General features: G+C 43.9%; 1 protein-coding gene across 4 annotated transcripts; it reads left to right on the top strand.

The window, feature by feature from the left end:
* The first annotated feature begins 8,067 nt into the window (after window positions 1-8,067).
* MRS2 (magnesium transporter MRS2) lies at window positions 8,068-20,838 on the top strand. 4 transcript variants are annotated; one of them, XR_012629225.1, is made up of 12 exons: window positions 8,068-8,371; window positions 8,451-8,613; window positions 9,865-9,901; window positions 10,510-10,622; window positions 11,074-11,247; window positions 11,924-12,054; window positions 12,745-12,861; window positions 15,623-15,775; window positions 16,893-17,010; window positions 17,792-17,905; window positions 19,025-20,014; window positions 20,105-20,838. XR_012629225.1 is itself a non-coding variant. In XM_074870710.1 (11 exons), exons 2-11 carry the CDS (start codon window positions 8,560-8,562, stop codon window positions 19,133-19,135), a joined length of 1,122 nt encoding a protein of 373 aa, XP_074726811.1. In that variant the 5' UTR covers window positions 8,068-8,371; window positions 8,451-8,559; the 3' UTR covers window positions 19,136-20,838. The 4 variants fall into 4 exon arrangements, 3 of the variants coding, with proteins under 3 accessions (XP_074726811.1, XP_074726825.1, XP_074726834.1); XM_074870710.1 differs by having other exon boundaries at window positions 19,025-20,838; XM_074870724.1 differs by lacking the exon at window positions 8,451-8,613 and having other exon boundaries at window positions 19,025-20,838.
* Window positions 20,839-21,016: the final 178 nt, after the last annotated feature.

Genomic DNA, 21,016 nt, shown 5'->3' with positions numbered 1-21,016 from the left:
TCGCTGGCGGGGGTGAAGCGCCCACACCCGCGCCGGGGCCCAGGCGCCAGGGCCCACCTCCGCGGAGGGTGGCGGGGGAGGGAGCCCGGCGCGGCGGGGAGGGATTACAGCCCCCCCCGGGGCTTGCGGCACAGCTCTGCTCGGCCTTTCAAGAGCGGCTCCTCCCAGGCAACCGGCTCTTGCTGCTGCCCGGCGCCGGGGGAGGTTGACGCGGTTGACGCTAACCCAGGGAAAGACCCGCACTACGTGGAAGTAGAGCCGACAGGGCAGGCAGAGGGACTGCGGGAGACCCGTGGCCTCCCGCGGTCTCTATCCTCCGGCTTTGCCACTGCGGAAGGCGGCTTTTGCCGCTGCCGGCCCGGTTTCCTCGGGAAACTTCATCCCGCGTGTGCTCGGGCTCCCCCCTGCCCGGGCAGGCCAGGCCCAGAGTCACCGGCCACGCCAGGGGCAGGGACCGGCACAAAACCCGGCCGGATTGTTCCCCAGGCGACGGCCGGGGGAAGGAGGACGAGGAGGCGTCGTGCCCGGAGGCAGGGAGGGGGACGCGGGGGCAGAGGGAACCGGGCTGAGGGCCCCGCACCCGAGCGAGGCAGCGATGTCCCCGCTCTGCCTCCTCTTCCGAGGCTCCCCGCCACAGGGCAAGGGCCGGCCGGCCGAGCTGCCCCGAGGGGCGGGCGGGCGCGAAACGTTGGGCCGGCGCAGCGCTCCCACAGCGAGCAGGGGCGGCCGGGCCGTGCCGTGCCGGGCCGGACCGGGGGAGGGCAGGGGGAGGCGGAGCTGCCGTGACATGGCCGCCTCGGGCCAGGCGGGCGGCGGGCGTTTCTCGCCGGTGACGGTCCCCCGCGGAGGGGCCGCCCTTCACGCGGGTGTCGGTGAGTACGGGATTAACCGCCCGCCAGTCCGTGCCCCGAGGGCTCTGGCCCCGCCGCGAAGGGCCGGAGTTTGCGGCGGTGGCGGGCCGCGGCGTGGGGCCTGCCCGCGGCGGGCGGAGGAGAAGGGTGGCTGGAACACACCTATTTCAAGCACATCTGGCCAGCTCTTCTCGGGATTTCTTCCTAAAGGGGTCGGGTTTCTCCCTTTCAAGAATAAACCAGACTTCTACTAGACCTTCCAGATGAAGGTCACGAAAACGCTGGGCAGCTGGCCCAGCGTGGAGGCAAGGGCAAGCCACAGCCGCCACCGAAAGGCAATTTCTACATGAGTGCTTCAGGCTCTGCCCTGGCTTCTTTTCGGTATTCCTTTGCTGATTCTGATACATGCTTTCTCCACTGCAGATTTAGTTACTTGGTGCCTGATTCTGCCTTTGGTTCATTATTAACATCTAACGATTACCACTTGTATGTGCAGGATGGTCCATCTATGAAGCAAATGAACCACTGAAAAATCATACCTACCATTATTTATTCTTTGCTTACCTTCCGTCTTGTCAGTTATTAAAAATCGTACCTGAAAGCTTTGCTCCAGGTTGCCGATTCCATTTGCTGTTTACGTTTGCTGCAATTCAGAAACAAAGCTGGACTGTGATATTGCAAGGAAAAAAATTATCAGTAGGGTTGAAATGAGGCTCTTGGACTACACAAATTAATTGCATATATTGATTTTTTTTTTAAATTATTTTCACTGTGCCTACTAACATGATGCCCTCTTAATGTCTTTTTGAGATAATATGTAAATGTTAGGGACACTGTTTGGGTACTTTTCCTCCATCCTACCATCTGAATGGGCAAAACTTGCTAGTAACACAAAACTAAACTGCAGTCTCCCAGTATTTGGGTAAGTTTATTTAGTTATTTGCATTCCTGAAATATTTAAAAGCTTTTCAGTACTTCTATCATTCTTTGGTTGAGTGAGTCTCATAATTTGTTCTCTTGAGAATCCGGGATCTATCACAAGAGCTAATATCACTTATGCTGAGCTGGCCCAAACCTGCAATTCTGTCTGGATAATTTCTGTTAATCAGACTCAGAGGTGACTTGCACCACTAAACCAAGCTGAAATTTGAAATACACCGTGAACAGTAGCCTGATAAATCAGAATATCCTCAGGCACAGTTTATTTTTAACAAAAATACATCAACAGAATAAAACAGAAAATAGACAAAAAATGTGAGAGAATCCATTTGTGGTTCAAAGAACATAATATAAAGTGAAGTTGGGTTAATGTTGCAGTCAAGTTCTGTAATTCTACATAGTAGATATGATATAGCATATATAAAAAGATTATTAATATACATATTAAGGACCAGGTCCAGCCTCTACCATCATCAAAAGACTCCCTTAAATTTCACAGATAAATAGATCAGATCATGAAATCACCCTACCATTTTCCTCTTAAACTATTTAAAAAACTTTGTAAACAAATGATCCACTTGAAGCTGCATTTTCCTTGCTAATTCTCAGCCAAACATCTTCAGATTGTCCAATGTTTGGGAAGTAACTTTGGATATTGCATTATCAGAATAGTAGATTTTTTTAAATCTCCTCAGATTATTAAAGATTGTAAAAAAATATCAATCAAGTATGCATTTTATGGGCTTATTGAATGAACAGATGAGTCTCTGATGTGTCCAAACAAATTCTGACTACAGGTAACTTTTCTTGAAAACACTTTAGGCATGCTTGGGACATGACTTTTGGTGATACTTTTTAATGCTATCTGCTTTGCTCTTTCCAGGAAGCTGCGTAATAAAATACAGACACTTTGATTCCACTGGACTTTTGCCACACTTTGGGAATAAGAAACCATAAAACCTGAGAGAAAATAAACAGAAAATGCCTTAAATTCAAACTGAATTCCTTTAACAGCCCCTTTTCCCCAATGACTGTCGCAAGACTAAAACTGGTCTAGACCTTCCTACCTGGAATTGTTAGTGTACAGTAATGATTGTTTTCCAGATGGATTTCAACACATGTGATGGAAGGAATTTTTCTTTCCTTTTATCTTGCCTCCTTTGATGGGAAAATTACCCCCCTGCTGTGAGTTACAAGAGGGCAGTTAACCATTACAAAAAGAGCAATTTCAGGGTGAAGGAAGTCAAATATGCTACTGTTATTGGTTAACAGTTAAATTTCTCTGCTCGCTGCTGGTTGTCTTCTAACTAATAAAGGGGAGAACCAAGCATTTACCATCCTCAAATTAATACTATTTAACACTGATCGATTGCAACCTAAAATGAAAATTTGGATTAAAAATATGCTTATGTGTAAAAACCAAAAATGCTGATGACCTTCACACTGTTCTGCAGTCAAGTAGTGATACGTCAACTATCTGCTATTTTGTGCCAGATTCTACCACATTTGGTGATCTTAGGCCTAATTTGCAATCACACAACATCTTTGGCATAGGAATAAGCCACTGAATGTTTTACTTGTACACCTGTTTCAACTGTTGTGCTACTCCAAAATACTGTTGGTTTTATGTATGGCCACACTAGTTACAACGACTTTTGCGGATTGCAATAAAATATCACGTGGTACCAGAGCACGGCTAGCCTTAAAGCAGCCTAGAACCAGTGGGAGAAATCTTTGTCCAAAGCTGGGAGCACATTTCAAATCCTTTGAAGAATTGCAGTGCAGAATTTTGCCCATAGTTTAACCTTTACATAGCTAATAGCTGTGCCTCTAAAGACTTCATCTGTCAAATTCAGCTGCTTGCATTTCTGCCCTCCATCCCTTTACTTGTGCTGCAAGTGGAATCTCACCGTTTTCTTACTCTTAAGAAAACCAGCCGTGACTGTCCAGCCCACCGTGGGCTACAGAGCCCACTATTTCACACCAACCTTTTCAGAGCAAAACATTTTATTTTCTTCAATAACAGGAACAAAACAAAAACAGAGTGTTTCCAATACAGCATAAAGTCAGCACATTTTCCATCTTGCCTAAGTACAACCCATGCCCAAAAGCTAAGAAAAGCTCAAATACTTCAGCCCGTGATAGCAGGGCCTTCATCCATGAGAATCTGCTCCTTCTAGCCTTTCCAGGGCCTGCTTATCCCCGCTATTGTTTCAGTTTCTAAGCAATCTCCTATCACATTCTCAACAGTAAAGAGACAACCTGCTGAACCCACTGACATGATTAAGATAAATGCAGAGACACATGATCTCTATGATGGAGTAACATCCATCCTCTCATCTTACTTGAGGTCGATGCATGAGACCACCTCAGTCAGGTCGTGTGTCAGGATCACATGATGGACCTGAGGTCACGTAATGAGCACACGTCAGGGGATGTGATGAGAACAGAGCCATGGCATAGCGACATGCATCAAATAGGGTTATTTTTTCTGCACCAAAATGCTGTGAGGTCTTTGCCATTTCAGAACCAGGAAAGATTTTGCAGCTTGTTGCGCATCCCTGACAACAAAGCTCAGTGACACAGCAAAATATGAGGTCATGAAGACAGGAACATGTCTTAGTGCCAAAGAAAAGACTGACAGAATGGACAGAATGGAAAAGGATAAAGTTTCTAAACACAGAACGAAATTCAGCTTGTTCTGTTGCACACAGTGCTGAGAATCACACTCAATAACTACATCTTTGTGCAGCTTATCTAAAAATCAGACTAAGCAATAGCAGCCTCTTTATTCCCCGTTGTAATTCTGGGGTAATCGGATTGTCAGCATTGACAGTTTAAAATACCTAAATGCCAGGCAGTTCAACTTTCACCACACACACTAACTGGAAGAAACAAAATACTGATGTAGTGATGCAGTTGTGAATTTTAAAACCCATGTCACAGCAAATTCACACCAGACCCAGTACACCTACTTATATAACTGCTAGATGAAAAACTCCTTAGAACACCAGGATCAATTATTTTTGCTTTAAAAAAAAAAGCATTAGACAATCACAGTTTAAGCTACAGATTTTGATGACACAGGTCTTTCCTAACTGTTCTTGAGACAGCTGAGATTATAAAGGGTTACATAGGGAAAAGGCTTTGGCAAACCCTTAGAGGCACATGAGGAAGTGGTTCTGCATGGAGAAACAAATTCCAGGGGGGTAGCTTAAGTAGAGAAAAAGCTGAAAAATATGTTTCATGTGGTCTTTGTATAGAGTAATGAAAGTGAAGCCACCCTTTTTAGGCAAAGATTTCTCAGTGTGTTACTGTAGCTACCTTTGATCAAGGCACCTGAGATTATCAGTTGAGTAATCTTGATTAATTCACATGACAGAAATTATTCTAAATATTAATATTTTTTAAGTTTTCCATGGGCTCTTTCCATTTCTTTCTATTCTTATTCAGCTGCATTCATCATCCCCTAGACACTCACCTACTGTCTGGAAGCAAATTTATGGTTTTTTTGGTTGATCTGTTTTTTTGTTTGGGTTTGTTGGGGTTTTTTTCTCAATGTGAATAAAATGGGGCTCCTGTGAGCATTTCTTTTAGGAGAAGAAACAGGTAATAGGTTTGGGCACATCTTTGTATATGAGCAGGATTGATTAAATGTACAAATCATACACTGGGAAGTAATTTCTCTGTAGACAGACATCTATATGCATTTCTACCGTAACTTTACAAAAAAGTTCTCTGAGCTTTTCTTCACCAGAGGATGATACCTAGGATTTCCTTCTCTTTCTGTGTATTTTTCTTTGGTGTTTCTGCTCTTTCTTTTCCACATACCCCAGCTGCAATCAGACCAGTCCTTCATGTCTGCACTGGCATTCAGCCAGCAGTGGAACTAGTTGCTCACATAATTCAACCTCACAAATAGCTTGTGTTTTGGATGGCAGTTTCGTGGCTAAGCAAGCCTGTGCAGGAGCTAACCTCTCATTTTGGCTGAATGGAGAACAGCTGTTAAGCCCATTTGTGTCAATGAGCTTCTTCAACACACAGCAGATGAGCTTGACCCGTTATTTTTTTGATGAAATACAGCAAACTGCTCCCAAAGGTTGGCACTGCAGGACAGACAGGATTCCTGACATGTGTGTACAGCAGAAGCAACAAGCAACTCATCGGTATTTAGAGCTGCAATAAATAGATGGCAGTTCTAGATCTCGGTTATCTTTTGTCAGCAGCAGTATAAAACCAGACATGATCAGACAAATCATCATTTGTCCCTGGCTGCCAGTTCACACCAATGTGTTGCCTTCACCTCTAAAGACAGAGGTGATATTTGGTCACTGTCTGCCCTTCCAGACAATTATGATGATGACTGATAATGCAGCTATAATGAGGTACAGTACCAGTACTCACAGGTATACCAGCCTATTGTATTGTACATATCAAAGGTTGTACCAATATGTATTCGGTGTGAAGTTATGTCATCTTATTTCCAACTCTTTGGTTGTGTAAGCAGCCAGAACAACAGATGGACAAAGGAAAACAACTAGATCAACCCGGTATCTTTTTCCTTTTTTATTGAAGAGTGTGAAGTGTCAGCTGTGTGAGACTTACTGCAAATTCACTGAATGTACATTTCTGGCAGATACTCTCCACCTGCCTCCCCAGATGTTGCATTCCAAACATGCAGAGTCAACATAAGCTGCCATTAGTTCCCAACAACGGTGCATGTTTGTTTCCTGCTCTCCTGTGGTATTTTCTGTGCCGTCTGGTATTTCCAAATTTTGTTCAAGTAGCTCTGACATCCAAGGGTATTAAATTAGTCTTGTACATACTGCCACCTGCTGTGATTAACCAAAACTAGAGCTAAAATACTCCATTTAAGTAGATTTCAGCTTTTTGTCAAGTATAAAGGGGGTGAACACTTGCATTCAGGCATGCTTACCCTGAAACTGAAAACCTCTGATGGCTTCAGTCTACACATACACGTTCTCTGTAACTACTAAGGAACACTTTATTTAATTACTTCCTTGTGAAGTTGTTTATTTTTGCGCAAAGCATGCATAAACCATCATTCTGATTCTGTACATGTGAATCGGGCACTTTGGGCAGACGCTCATCCATGTGTGTTACTGTATGTACATACAAACACACGCACAAACGCAGGGCTGGCGTGAGGCGGCAGGGAGGGGACAGTGTCTGTCCTCGGGCGATTTCCCTTTAACCTACAGCCCCGCCGAGAGCAGAATTCGGCCCCGACCCCCTTGTCTTCAAAACTCCACCCCGCGTTCAGCACAGCGGTTAGACTGGGGCACTCCGGTGGGGCAGCCACGCGGTGCGAATCATCTCATTAGCAGCATAATCACCTGCTTTTTAATTTCCCCACTAAAAGCAGTAACGAGTGCTGTAGGGCCATCTCGGCAGCAGGCCCAGCCGCGGGGCTTCCAACACTGGCGTTGTCTCCGCGCTGACGGATGCGCTTCAGCGGAGCCAACGCAGGGAGGGAAGGATTCCCCCGTTGTCTGCATGAGCCTTTTGCGCAGGAAAGCTGCAGCTTAAAAGTAGTATGTCATAGGGGAGGTGGTATGTTACTAATTAAACGTTTACATCTCAACCAACCAGCTTGCCTCTCTATTTTAGATACACAAGTAGGGCACGGTAATGTAATTGCAAGCCCTTTACTGGGGGCAGAAATGTTCTACGCTGGCAAAACCCCACATCTTAAAAGTAAAGTCCTCACCGAGCGGCCGAACGTGGCAGGGCACCCCCCGCCGCCACAGGGTTTACCCGCCTCGCGGAACACTTCCGGAGGTCGGAGCGGGGCCGCGGCTGCCCGGGCGCTGCGGGGACACCTCCGCGGCTGCGCCCCTCTCCCCGTTCGCGGCTCCGAGCCGCCGCGGGCCGCGCTCCGCCCAGGCTGGGCAGGGGGAACCCCGCGGCCGCCCGGGCTCCTCCTCCTTTGCGGCGGCTGCGCGCTGGGAGCCACGCTGGGCCGCTGCGCTGCGCGGGGCCTGCGCGCCTATGCTGCGCGCCGGGCTGCTGCCGCGCGCCCTGGGCCGTCCGCGCCCGCCCCGCCCGTGGGCCGCCCTGGGGCTGCCGCCGGGCCGGGGCCGGGGCCGGGGCCGGCCCGCGGGGCTGCCGGGGCCGCCGTGCGCCCGGGGGCTGCGCTGGGCGGGTAAGCGGCGGGGCCGGACAGGGCCCTGGTGCCGCGCGGCGGCGGCTCCCGCCGTGTGCGTCCCGGAGGGCCTCGCTGTGCGGGGAGGGAGGGAGGGAGGGATGGAGGAGGCGCCCCGGCCGGCGCCCGGGAAGGCTGAGCGGCGGTAGCCGCGCTCGGTGCGGTTCCGGCCTCCTGCCCGCGCTCCGCTGGGGGGTGGCGGGTCCCTGGCGGCCTCCTCACGATCGGTGCGCCCTAGTTCGTGTGTCAGCGCAGGGCGTAGGGGGCCCCCAGCAGGGCACCGCGCCGTGAAAGGCGAAGTGCGGCGTACTGGGAGTAGAAATGCGCTGTCTTTGCTTCAGGTCAGTTTTACCAGCATGCCACGACGGAGGCCTCCCAAGCCACCTTAGCTAGCGTGTCTCCTGTTTTTGCAGTGGTAAGTACGTGCAGATGTTCCCACCAACGAGCGCGGCTTCTGCAAGGTGATGCTGCTAGCTCTTTGTTTTTTCTTAAAGCATCATAAGAGCGGATGGATTTGTCTCTCAGAAAACATCCCGAGTTCTAAATGGTCGGTTTAAGGTGTTCTGACTTGAGGACCAGTGACGGTATACCGCGTCCATCAAGATGTTTTTCGAAGATCCAGCATCAGCTGGGAGTTCTCTTGCTTTAAGCGTGAAGGCAGGTCAACTCGTAGAAGTGCTGCAGTCAGCGGGTTTCTTGTTAAGCTTGCCAAGACTTGCTAATGACTTTTAGAAATAGTGTTCCTGTGTCCTGGAAGCTGCAGTTCTATGGAAACGTAGGATCTGGGGAAAAACAAGCTCTCTACATGTTCTTTTTAAAAATGAGTCTGGAAGCCATTTGCAAACTGCTTGATTGATGTTATTAGTGCATGTGAGGGAAGGTGAGGCCCCCTTCTTGCAAACGAAAGCAGTCATTCTGCAACAAGGTGCATGCAGCTAAGTCCTTGGGGCCGTGTAACCCCTGTTGCAGCTCTACTGGAATGTATGTTTAGGTATGTTTAATTCACAGACAGTTATTTTTAAAACCAGTAATATGGAACGAAACTACGTGGTTTATAAGCAAAACAGCAAACTTTCTGATTAAGGCAGACATTGCATTTTTCCCAATAAAATAATTTTACTAGCAAATACAAGTGTTAAATGAATAATCTGAATGACAGGTGCTAAAACAAGAAGGATTTAGATGCAGGTTACTGGCTGCATAGCACATCCGTGCAATACTTGACGTGGGCACAAGGCTTAACTACCCAATTTGTGGTACTCTCTTTAAAATTTATTTGTAAATTTTTCAGATTGCTCCAGAGGGAATAGCAAAATTTGTAATCCAAAGTGTAAGATGCCCTGCTGATCTCCCTGGGATGCAGTGATAGGACACATGGGAATGGCTCAGAGCTGCACCAGGGGAGGTTTAGACTGGACATTAGGAAGCATTTCTTTACTGAGAGGGTGCTCAGACCCTGGAACAGGCTTCCTAGAGAGGTGGTCGATGCCCCATGGCGGTCAGTGTTGAAGAGGCATTTGGACAATGCCCTTAATGACAGGCTTTAACTTTTGGTCAGCCCTGAAGTGATCAGGCAGTTGGAATTGATGATCATTGTAGGTCCCTTCCGACTGAAATAGTCTATTCTATTCTATTATATTCTAACTCTGATCCTCTGTCAATCAGCTTCTTCCCAAGGTTTATGTAGGAACATGATTTTGATTTAGTGTGTATACAGACACAGTGAAACATGGCAATTTGGTGCAGTGTTTTTCTTAATTGGGATGAACTGTGAAGAGAGGACATAAAAAATTGCTTTTTCTTAATAGCATATTTTCTATTTGACCTCTAGGCAAGTGCAAACAATTTTAGAAATTGATTTCTTGTTTTATAATAACTAAAAAAAAAATATTTTTTTCACTCCTTTAGATGAAGCTTGACAAGGAGGGAAATACAACCTTTTTTGGTGAGTTTTCATTGTAGTTTCATTTGTTTGGGTTTTGTCTTTTTTTCCTTGTCCAGTACAGAAAAGCCCAATTGGGAATCTACATGGGGTAAAAAATTATATTTGGGATACTTCACTGTGTTTATTTGGGATGTTGCAACGTTTCCTGTGTTTTGTTGCCTTCTGTTGGTCTTCATAGCATCTTTATTGTTACAATTTCATAATATTTTTAAGTAGTGTTTGAAAATAATATATTCCATCTTTCACGTGAAGGTCATTTTTACTTTGTCTTTGCCTTTTTTGACCAGCATGCTACTTTCCCTGCCTTGTATTTCCTTTCCTGTAGGATTACATATGCTTTCTCAAACGAGTCACTTGGTTTCTGACATGAAATTAATTGTCATGGCCAACTTTTTCACTTATACCTAGAATTTTTCTCTTTCCACTCAAGATAGAGTCTTCGAAACTTTGTAAAAAATTTACAATGAGGAATCAACTGAAGGCAAACTGATTTAAAGATAGAACAGCTTTTTTTTCTTCTGCAGGACTTAGTAACGTACTAAAACATAATTTCAGAACATACGTGCTTGTCCCCTAAATGTCTTAATCTGAAAATATTTTTGTGATAGAAAAGAAGAAAACAGAATTGTACCAGGAATTGGGTCTTCAAGCTCGAGATCTCAGATTTCAACACCTAATGAGCATTGCAACTAGGAACAACAGGATCATTGTGAGAATGGAGGTAATGGTTTCCCTATAGCTGAGTGTGAACTTGAACTGTGTCTTATCCTTGCACTTTCATTTTCCTGCATGGTTCTTTTAATACCAGCTTTCTGTGATGTGCAATCCAGCAAAATGTGTCTTTGGAGCTCTGCCTAGCGACCAGAGGTACAGGTTGACCAACAATATGTATTAATGACCACTTTTCTAGTTGAGCACAGGAGAAACTTTATTAACATTGTCACAGAAGTAAAGGCTCACAAGGAGCCTCTTAGTCATACCACCACTAGCACAGTGCTGTGTCTGAACCACGGGGAATCCACTAGTTTGCGGTTAGTGTGAGATTGTTATTTTCCTGCCTGAAAAGACATTTGAAGAGTGGCTTTTGAAAGCCTAAATTACCAAATGCACTAGAGTTATGAGAAATCTTCAGAGAGTTTTTTTCAGTCTCCTACATGTACTGTCTTTTTCAGTTCTTGAAGGCCGTCATAACACCCGAGTTTCTTCTGATACTAGATTATCGTAATTTAAATCTGGAACACTGGCTCTTCAGTGAACTAGCATCTCAGCTGGCAGGGGAAGGTCAGCTAGTTACATATTCCCTGCCCTTTGAATTCCGAGCCATAGAAGCAATCCTGCAGTACCGGGTGAGCTATCTCATTTTTATTTCAATTGTTTTGGAAGTTGTTGCTTCATAGAAAGGACAGTATGGTTTTATTCTTGTGTTAATATTTATACGTACACATTTTATATGTATTCTGCACTTCCTGTAGGAGCTCTCTTTTGGTTTTGGCTTTTGTTGCTTTAGTTTTCATGGTTTCGTGTGTACGTGTGTTTCCATTCCCTTCCCAAGAAAGTGCTAATTGGATGCAATGGCTTCGCCATCGTTTGGACAATTAAAAAACAAGTCAGAGTACCTTTCTAGAGACATGCTGTAGCTGAAATGAAGTCACACAAAAGCGCTGAGGTTTTTGGCCTCTTGGGCAGGAGTCAGATAATGATTTCTAGCTATTCTTAAAAATCTATGCTTGCTAATGCTAATACGACATTTCTAGACAAATAGTGTTTTAGCTTTATCAGCCTTATTGGTGTGGTTGTCACTGGCTTTCAGTTCAGTGCAAGTCACTTTTATAAAATACTATATTTCGCACTGGCTTTATCTTGTAAGGGGTATCCCTATAGCAAGTATTTCCCGGGCATTGGAAAGCAGATTGTGTAAACTGCCTATTACTGTGAATTCTGTGTTCAGAGACAGGAGTCAGTTGCCCAAATCATTCTAAAGGGATTGCTTTAATTCTTATGAAGGATCATGTTGTTATCTAGATCAGCAAACTGCAGGGGAGACTTAACACTTTGCAGCCTCAGATCCTTGAGACACTGGAAGCTCTAGTGGACCCCAAGCTTTTGTCTGTGGATAGGAGTAAACTACACATTCTCCTGCAAAATGGCAAGAGGTAAATAAGAGTAAGCCGTGAAGAGACTAGAAGATGACCGTAGAACATTATGTGCAATGAAATGTTAGAAAAATGGTATCTAATACTAATTTCCTAGATCACTGTAATGCTGGGTTGTGCATCTTATTTGTAAATGTAAAAATTGGTATATGAAATAACTAGTGATACGGGAAAAAACAGAAAAAGGGAAATCTATTCCGAGTTTTCAGAAATACAGTCGAGCTTCTTAAATAGCATCTGACAGAACAAAATAATACCTAAGAAAACAAAATAACATCGTGGAAGTGTTCCCTGTAATGTAAAATGAGATTAGCCTTTGGATCTATGCTTTAAGGTTACTAGTACTAATACCCTGGTACCTTCATGAATTAGCCTCTGATACGACAGTGCAAATAGGCACTGGCTGTGTGCTCACAGAGTGCTTGTTTTTTCCGACTTACAAATATATCCAGAAAACACATCTGAATCCCTTTCAGTGTGTGTAGCTCGCTCGTCCCCAGACAGATCACTGCCACTACTAAGTGTGTGGCCTGTGGAGAATTTTTTGAAGGAGCTCTTAGAACCCTGCAAGGAACTCTTTCCTGGCCACTCCATCTGGCGAGGGTGCTGGCTGGCAAACTCATTTAGAGATTACCTTTGTGCACTGGTGCCAGTGGGGATTACTTGACCTTTTGCCTGTTCTTTCTTCAGCTTGTCAGAACTGGAAACAGATCTTAAAGTTTTCAAAGAAACAATTCTGGAGATCTTAGATGAAGAAGAATTAATAGAAGAGCTCTGTCTATCTAAATGGACGGATCCACAAGTATTGTATGTATATTTTGAAACCACATACTTTTTTAACAGTGTGTTTTGTTTAAGGAGAACTCAAACACTAAATTGGGTGTTCCCTGCCAAAAAGCAGAAAGAAAAAGACTTTCTAATTTTTTTAAAGCCCTAATGCTTGCCGCTTCAGAAATCATTGTATTTGCCATTTTGGAGAAGGATGCCCATTAGCACTAGTCATATTACGCAGTTTCAAATAGTTCTTGGCATAACAGGTGAGCTCATCTAGTATGTAATGGGATGGGAGCAGGATGGCAGGAGGAGAAAAAGCAAATGTTATTTTTCAATACAAATTAACACTTTCTTGGAGAATTTTCCTTAGTTTCACCAAAAAACCTACAGAGATGGGTTTTAAAGTTTGCTTGAATAAATCAGACACCACACTTCCTTTGTTAGGAGTGTTCTGAACACCTTGCTTCTAGCTTTTTGCTTGCCAGCAGAACCTGAAGGAGAGGGACCCTGGAGTAATCGTGTGCACTGAAGAGCAGCATTTCAGGAAAAATCTAAATGCAGAAATAGTCCTATTGCACTCTCAAATTCTGGTGAAAAACAGCACACAGGAGCAGCAGCACCGGTTGCTTCAGCAAAACCAAAAAAGCAGAAAGATAATGTGTATCAGATCCTAATATGTTTTGGACTGAATTGCATTTAAATCTTGTCCATATAGAGATGTTTTATGTTTAAACAGATAACAAACTACCTTTCAGGGTCCTTTGTGAAGTTGCTGAGTAATACTTTTGCGTAACCACATTGCGTATGGATATTAATACTGTTCATGCAGTAGCATGGGTTTCAAATCAGGAGATAGTTTCTTGCCCTGCAGAGCTTAGTCTAAATGTGCGGCAGAAACTCAGTATTCCAGAAGTAGGACCCAGTCTGCATTTCTAATGCTTCTGCTGGAGCAGTATTGGGAGGGCTCTGAATTCCAGGCTGTTCCTGAGCCAGCAGCTGATCTTCGTCCTGGTTTTGCTCCCAGCCTTCCTTTGGAATTAATACATGTTGCTGGCAAATCTCTTCTTGCCTCATGGTAGACAATGTCTAGGGAACATCTAGGAAAGATACCAAGGTCACCTTACACTCTCATGCTGGGAGAAACCTGAAGTCAGACACCATTGCACAAGGGTAGGAGAGGCGGTGGGAGGTTGTATAAAGTGCTGGAGCCATGCTACAGGGTGCTGTGAGGCGGCCCATGCACGAGGCACACTGGGAAGCACTAGCCACGACAGCGCGTTTGCAGGCAGGCTGGCAGTGTGAGCACAGCTCTTTTGACTCCAGGATTGATGCAAGTGACGTGTGGTATTTGGTGACCTCAGGAAGTCTGAGGAGGTGTGGAGGAGCCCAGTTAGGCAGAGAGGTGCCATCAGAGATCCTTTGGAGCAGGAATGCTGAGCTGAGCCCAGAAAGACAAGACGAGGCAGACGTTGTATTTTTGTGTGAAGGGGTGGCAGACTGTCAAAGACTCGTGGGACAGATGGAGGCTAGTTAATGGAAGCAAATCAGGTGGCAGTTATTTTCAGGCCTGTGTGCCTGTTGTTTCCCTTTGTATATCCACAGAGGAGCTGATGTAAAGATACTCATCAAGTAAGACCTTGAGCTGAATCCGTAATACAGCAGATAGCGCTCCAAGGCTTTCAAGTCTGCAACTCCTCTCACCTGCACACAGTAAAAACCTCAAGGTCCGAAGGGCTTTAGAAATCAGCCTAGCTAACTCAGAGGTTTCTGCTCCATCAGAGAGAAACTAGGGGCTCTATTAAAGGTCCTCAGGGAGCTTACGTGGCTTGATTCTTATTTTCTCAGTAAATCATTTCAAGAGGTTCTCTTAACAGCAATACCAGAAGGAGATTCTTTACAAAGTTTAGTCTCTCTAGAGAAATGAGGTTACACCACAAAAAAAAAAAAAAAAAAAAAAAAGAATCTTCATGGCTTTGCTGCTAGTTTCCAAGCTCCTGTGGATCTCAGGTGCCTCAGCTTTCATCTGTGCATTGAACGGTCCAGTACACTGCCAGAAACATACATACCTGTTCCAGAGAAGGCTGCTGCGCCAGCAGTCGGACCATGAAGTAAGATGAGAATCTCTTCAGACAGACTTCGCTTCGGAGAACGGCGTCTTCCATTTGATGATCACTCTTTGGCTGCTTCATGTGCCCAGAAAATTTTGCATTGATGACTGTATAGCTGAAACACCTTACAACTATATTATTCTAATATACACCTAAAACATCTCCCTCACCGTGTAACTGTGTTGACTTTTGGTCACGTTTTATTCTTGGGAGTTTTTGACTGCACTTTTACCAGCTTCCACCACTTGAGGGCGCCAAGAAATTAAGCATCTCCTCTCAAAATTGTCAGCATTTTATAATAACTTAATAATATAAACATTTACAGTAATACAAACTTTATATATAATATAAAATTTATATAATTTTATAACTTTTTAATATCTGAAAAAGTAAGATTTGTGGTGTTGTGCATGCCTTGAGCACATCATATGCTAACTGCTCTACTCAAAATAACTGTCTGCCCATGCTGATCAGCTGATAGATATAAAAATCTGCCTTTTATTTTAAGCTGTTGGTATTGATGGAAGTTCCCCACTGAAAAAATTGGATTTTGAGATCTAGTGTCTAACAGCACTCTTGTTGGCTGTTCCCCACAACTCTTAATGTGCCTTGTCTTAACACGTCAATAATAATACCCTTCTATACCACATGTAGCTAACCAGAAAACTATAAATTGTTGCTCACAGTGAGGAGAGTGCATCTGGGATTGACCATGCAGAGGAAATGGAACTGCTGCTGGAGAACTATTACAGACAAGCAGAAGATCTTGCAAATGAAGCTCGTGAACTCAGAGTACTGATTGACGACTCCGAAAGCATAATCTTTATCAACCTGGACAGGTTAGCTACCCTATCTGTTGGACTGTCAAAAGCTGAGCAGAATTCAATGTTGTCTAGTCTTTCTCAAGTCTGCCTATAAGGAAAGTTGGGGAATTCCATCTTCATGAGGGTTTGAATGGACTTGCAGTCACAGCACTAGAAGCTGCACTGCACTTTTCTTAGCAGTGAACTGGATAAAGCAAAGCAACAAGACACCCTAATTAGTATGTGTAAAAACCTGTCTAGCCAGGCATCAGTTTTCCCTAGCAGGAGAAACCAAGCTTCTCCTAGATCCTTCTGCGGAGCTATTCACTAAAGGAAATGTCTGCAAATTTAGGGGAAAAATAAAATTCTACTCAGGAAAGTTTACTCTTAATTCAGCAAAATTGAATTATTTAAGAGTCTGGCTAGGCTACTCAGGCGTTCAGTTGCATTATCACTCTATGGAGTGATACAAGAGTGAATAACTTCGGAGCAAGTTTTTTCTCTCTCTTTGCTACAGTTTTCACTAGTAGCCAGCTTTCTTACTGAAAAATAATTGTAGCTTGCATTTGCAAGCACATGCCACTGTCTTTGAGGTCAGTGTTTAATATTTTTTCTCCTCTTTACTGGGGAGTTACCTGTAGAAGCAATTGGTGGATGCTGCATCAGGAAACCACAGAAATCCTTTTGGGGGAGACTTGAATATGGAATTCTCCAAAACAGGCTCAAGTTTATAGTCTGCAGTATTTACCAACTCTACTTCTTTGTAAGTATTCATTTGCAAGGTAACAGTAAATTTTTGTTTCTTGTGAATATGGACATGTAAATTCCAGCCAGTTAGTGGTGAGAGAACACAAATTTTCCTGAAAATTTACTGTTACTCTGTGTACATACACCTCTAAGAAGTAAGCGATACTGGAAAGTCTGCCGATGATTAAGCAGAACCTGCTGCCTTAGAGGTATCCTGATGCAGCAATTTCAAAATGATAGCCGCTTTATACTGTTGTTTCATGAGCTTTGTCACTGGGTTGTGTAATTCCAGCATGACTTCCTCTCTTCCACTATTTGGTTTGAGTGCATGCTGTATGGAATTTGAGAATTTAGGCAGCAAATCCATTTTTTGGGTTCCCCTTACAGATGTTTCTCCCTCCTTTAGCCACCGTAACGTGATGATGAGACTGAACTTGCAGCTAACTATGGGGACTTTCTCTCTGTCTCTCTTTGGACTCATAGGAGTTGCATTTGGTATGAACTTGGAGTCATCTCTTGAAGAGGTAAGGAACAAGTGCTGCTTTTATCAGTGACATAAAACATGGGCCCTGCTCTTACAGTGCATTTTATTTTCAGTACGACTTCACTCTTTCCATAGGTAAAGCTCCAGATTCATGTTTGTGTGAACGTAATTCAGTCCAGTGATTCCTGTATTCACGCAGTCACTTTATTGTACGCAAATTACTGTCTGGCTAACTGCACAGTGTTGCAGCCTTTTTTCTGTGTAATGTCCATGTAAAATAAACTGGAAGACAGATTTATGGTTGTATAAGGACTGACTATAAAGCAGTGTTAAGGTTTCTTTAATGATCATCTATTTTTCTGAAAAGACCAGCTTTGTCTTCCAGATACAAGGGTACCTGGTAAGCAGCCAGGGCATTTCCAGCACACCAGAGGAAATACTCTATTGTCAATTACATTTTTATATCTAGACTGAGCAGGTACAGACTGGGGGGTACAAATTTAAAACAAAAAAAAACCCAAAAAAATAAAACAAAGCAAAGGCTTCTTCCTTTCCAGATCCATTAAATAGAAGTGTTGAATTTCCAAACTTCCTGATGAAGGAAGTAAAACTGTGGGATAGTAACAGAATACACTAGGGTGATTCCTTAAATAAAATGCTTTGCTGTGAAACAGCCCTTTTCCCCAGGTAGGGCTTGGCTGTTGATGGTAGAGAGTTTACCACTTCCATAAAGAACCCTGGTGGGGAGTGAAAGATTATCTTTGGATAATCCTTTTGCTGAAGAGAGAGTTGCATGGCTAACGGGAACATTCTGTTGATAGGACCCCAGAATATTTTGGCTGGTGACGGGGATTATGTTTCTGGGAAGCGGTCTGATATGGCGACGTTTGCTTTCCTTCCTTGGGCGGCACTTAGAACCTCCACTACCTCCTCACGTATGTATGGCTCGCGAGGGTTTCTGCTCCAGACTCTGCCATGTACAGTTCTATTTCTAAAGCAGGAGATAAGCCGTTGTAGAGGGGTGGGCCACAGAGCATGGGGGAATTCAGCTCAGTGTCTACTCCTTGACAAAAGAGAAGGTTCTCCTGAGCTGGACTGAATGAGGTGGGAAGCTCCAGCACTGGTAAAGATACACTTGAGCAGTAAGATACTGCTGACTGTTGCGAAAAGTGAAGCTGCGGGCTGTTCCTTGAGACATGCTGTATTTACTTTCATCTGGCAGCCCAAGGGGAGCTGAGGCTAATGGTAGAAGCAGCCCTAATTTGCCTTCTCAGCTGCCGCAGCAATCTGTTCATAGTGAGGGACATGACAGATGCTGCCCTCCTCCTCCCACCCACATACTGACTCTGGATCTGTAGTCCCCATCTTGTAAAAGAGAAGGTAAAGATAAAAGGACCATGGTTATCTGTAACATCTCTCTGGAGAATGCTGCCACGGTTGTGATGTCCTGACTCCCAATCCCAAATTTGTACTAGCTCCTCATGTGCACAGCAGCTGGTGTTGCTGTTGATGCTGATGGCATCGCAAAGCCCTGTTGTACCAAGCTGTAGGAGGATTTCCAAGGAGACCGTCTTCAGATTAGCAAGATCCTGTAAGGGTCATTTTCCCTGTTGCCCACCTGCCAAAGCTTGTGGTACTGTATTGTCTACCTCTATTCTGTGCTCTAATATTTATAACAGGGACGTGTCAGTGGATTCAAAAGTTAAGTAAGTTGCTACAAGTGACTAAAGAAGGGGAGACGCAGATAAACTCCCCTTCTTCCCTCCCCTCCCTTGCCATTAAGAGGCAGATGAAGTAGTTCATTGTGGATTGTTGACTATGGCTACAACTAACTGGATTATCCTCAAGTGTTGCTCAAAACCAACTCCAGCACATACTGACTCTGGCTTGGAGAAATTTACCGAAAAGGGATGAGGGAGGCAGAAGCCAGAGACAGTGTTGTGAAAAATAAGAGGAGAAAAATCAGGGTTCAGGCCTCTCTGAAGCTTTGTTTCCTTCTGCTGCATATAGAGCAGCTTCTCATGTAATCACAGGCTATTTTGTATCTTGCCTAGGTTCCTGCACTTTTGAAAAAATCCCAGCCAGCAGCTGGAAGAGTGGAGATAAAGAACAACCTTAAAGCAGAAACATTTGGGCTGGCCAGAAGCACATTAACAAACCAATAGGAACAGCAGGGATGAAGAGACTTTTATTGTTACAGGGTGGACTTTGGACACTTTCCTTGCATTTTTTCTTCCTTACTGAAAACGGCAAGAATTTCTACAGTTGCTAATTTAATATATATTTTGTGCCAAAAACCTGTGATGAGATTTTAAAGCTCACACACAAAAAGAAACACAAGGGAAAACAGTGACATGCTTTCCACAGTAGTCTCACCTCCACCCCTCATATGTTCCTTTAGTTTTCTGTATCGCGTACACATACTTAGTTTTTGGGCACTCTCATTGCAAGCGTTTCTGTCAAATACTTCACGTAATGGCTTTTCTTAAAGAGAACAGTATTTTCAGCTTAAAGGATGACAGCAGTCAGCATTAGGTTCTGAGCTGCAGATTTAGGAATCTGACTTCAAATGCCAAAGAAAAATCCACCCCAAAAGTGGCCTTTCTAATGGATTTTTTTAAGGCCCTATTTAATTGCAGAGAGCAGATTTTCCAAAGCAAAAAGCATACCTGCATCTCTTGTGAAGCATCGCCTCTAAATTGATAGTAACCAGAAACAATACTTTCCCTTATTTTAAGTGAGCAATAACAGGCTCTGAAATTATCTTGGTGTTCCTTAACAATTAATTTAGGCCCAAAATGTATGCAGTTTCAGTAACAGGAGAAGCGGGCCTATTGGTAACGCACACTTGTGGTTGCCATCTGCCACTATTTCAACATGCAGTGATACAGCTCCTTGTGTTGTCATAAGGACTGATTCAAATGCTGGTAAAAATCAACAGCCCAGTTGTTGGTTTCCCTTAAGCCGGGCTCTGCTTTCTCTCTTTTCTCTCCAAGAAGACAAGACGACAGCATGGACTAGCCTGCGCCACAGTAAGTAGCCAGGTTAGTAAAGGGTGTGGAAGCCTGGTGTTCTGTGATGGACTGAAGAAAGGAGTAAAATTCTGATGCCCACTATCTGTGTTTTTTTCTTAGGACTTATCTCTGAACTCTGAGCACATGGTTCTCCATTGGTTTCTCTGTCAGTAGAGGGAGCATGAAATCCTTCTAAATCGGGTCTATTTGTTGTTTGGGGTTTTTAACCTCTTTGTAACATACAGTGGAGTAGCTTCTTAGGTGCCACCAGGTAAATGACTGTACTGTGAGGGGTTGTAAAGAATAACTAGCTGTGAACATTTTTACTCAGGACTAACAAGTCAAAAATGGAAGTAAAAAGGTACATAGATTAAAATTATGCAGGCCTGTGATTCTAGTTTGGTTAAAATTGGTTGTACATAATTGTTTTCAAACAGTTCTTGCTCTGTATGTGACTTCGACTACAGATATAAAAGGCATGAGAAGGTGAGAAAATTAATGGGGTTTGTAACGTTTCTGAGTTTTTTAGCTGAATTTTTTTTGCAGCCTTTTTGTTTAGCAGGTAGAGATGTAAAAAACCTCTATACTGAGCAGTCCAGCAGAAAAAGCAATGGCTCACATACCTTGGCCGATAAATCCCAGGAAAGCCCCGTGCTTGAAGGGATAGCGATGCTGATGTTTTCAGTGAAGTGAGTTGCATTAGGCCAGGACTCAAATGTGTTGGTGCAGCTCTTTGGAAGCTTTCACGTAAGCTTTGCAAGCTCTGTCTTTTATGCAGAGAGGCTTCTGTGAACTATATTGACTCCTTTTCCTGTACATAATTACTTAAAGCACAATAAAAGCACTGAAAGACACATCTTTTACCAGACTGCCTTTCTTTCAACAGACATATGCAAATGTTTAATGGTTTTCTTACAATTAAAGTAATCAAAATGCATTCATGTGCAATAAAATTACTCTGAGATCATACATAGAAAAAAACCAAAGCCAGTGGAGGTTGTAGGTTCAGAATGGAATTGCTACAGAACATAC

This window comes from Strix uralensis, chromosome 1, assembly GCF_047716275.1.
Source record: "Strix uralensis isolate ZFMK-TIS-50842 chromosome 1, bStrUra1, whole genome shotgun sequence".
Taxonomy (NCBI): Eukaryota; Metazoa; Chordata; class Aves; order Strigiformes; family Strigidae; genus Strix; species Strix uralensis.
The sequence above is the reverse complement of the archived record's forward strand: the minus strand, read 5'-3'. Positions and strand labels throughout refer to the sequence as shown.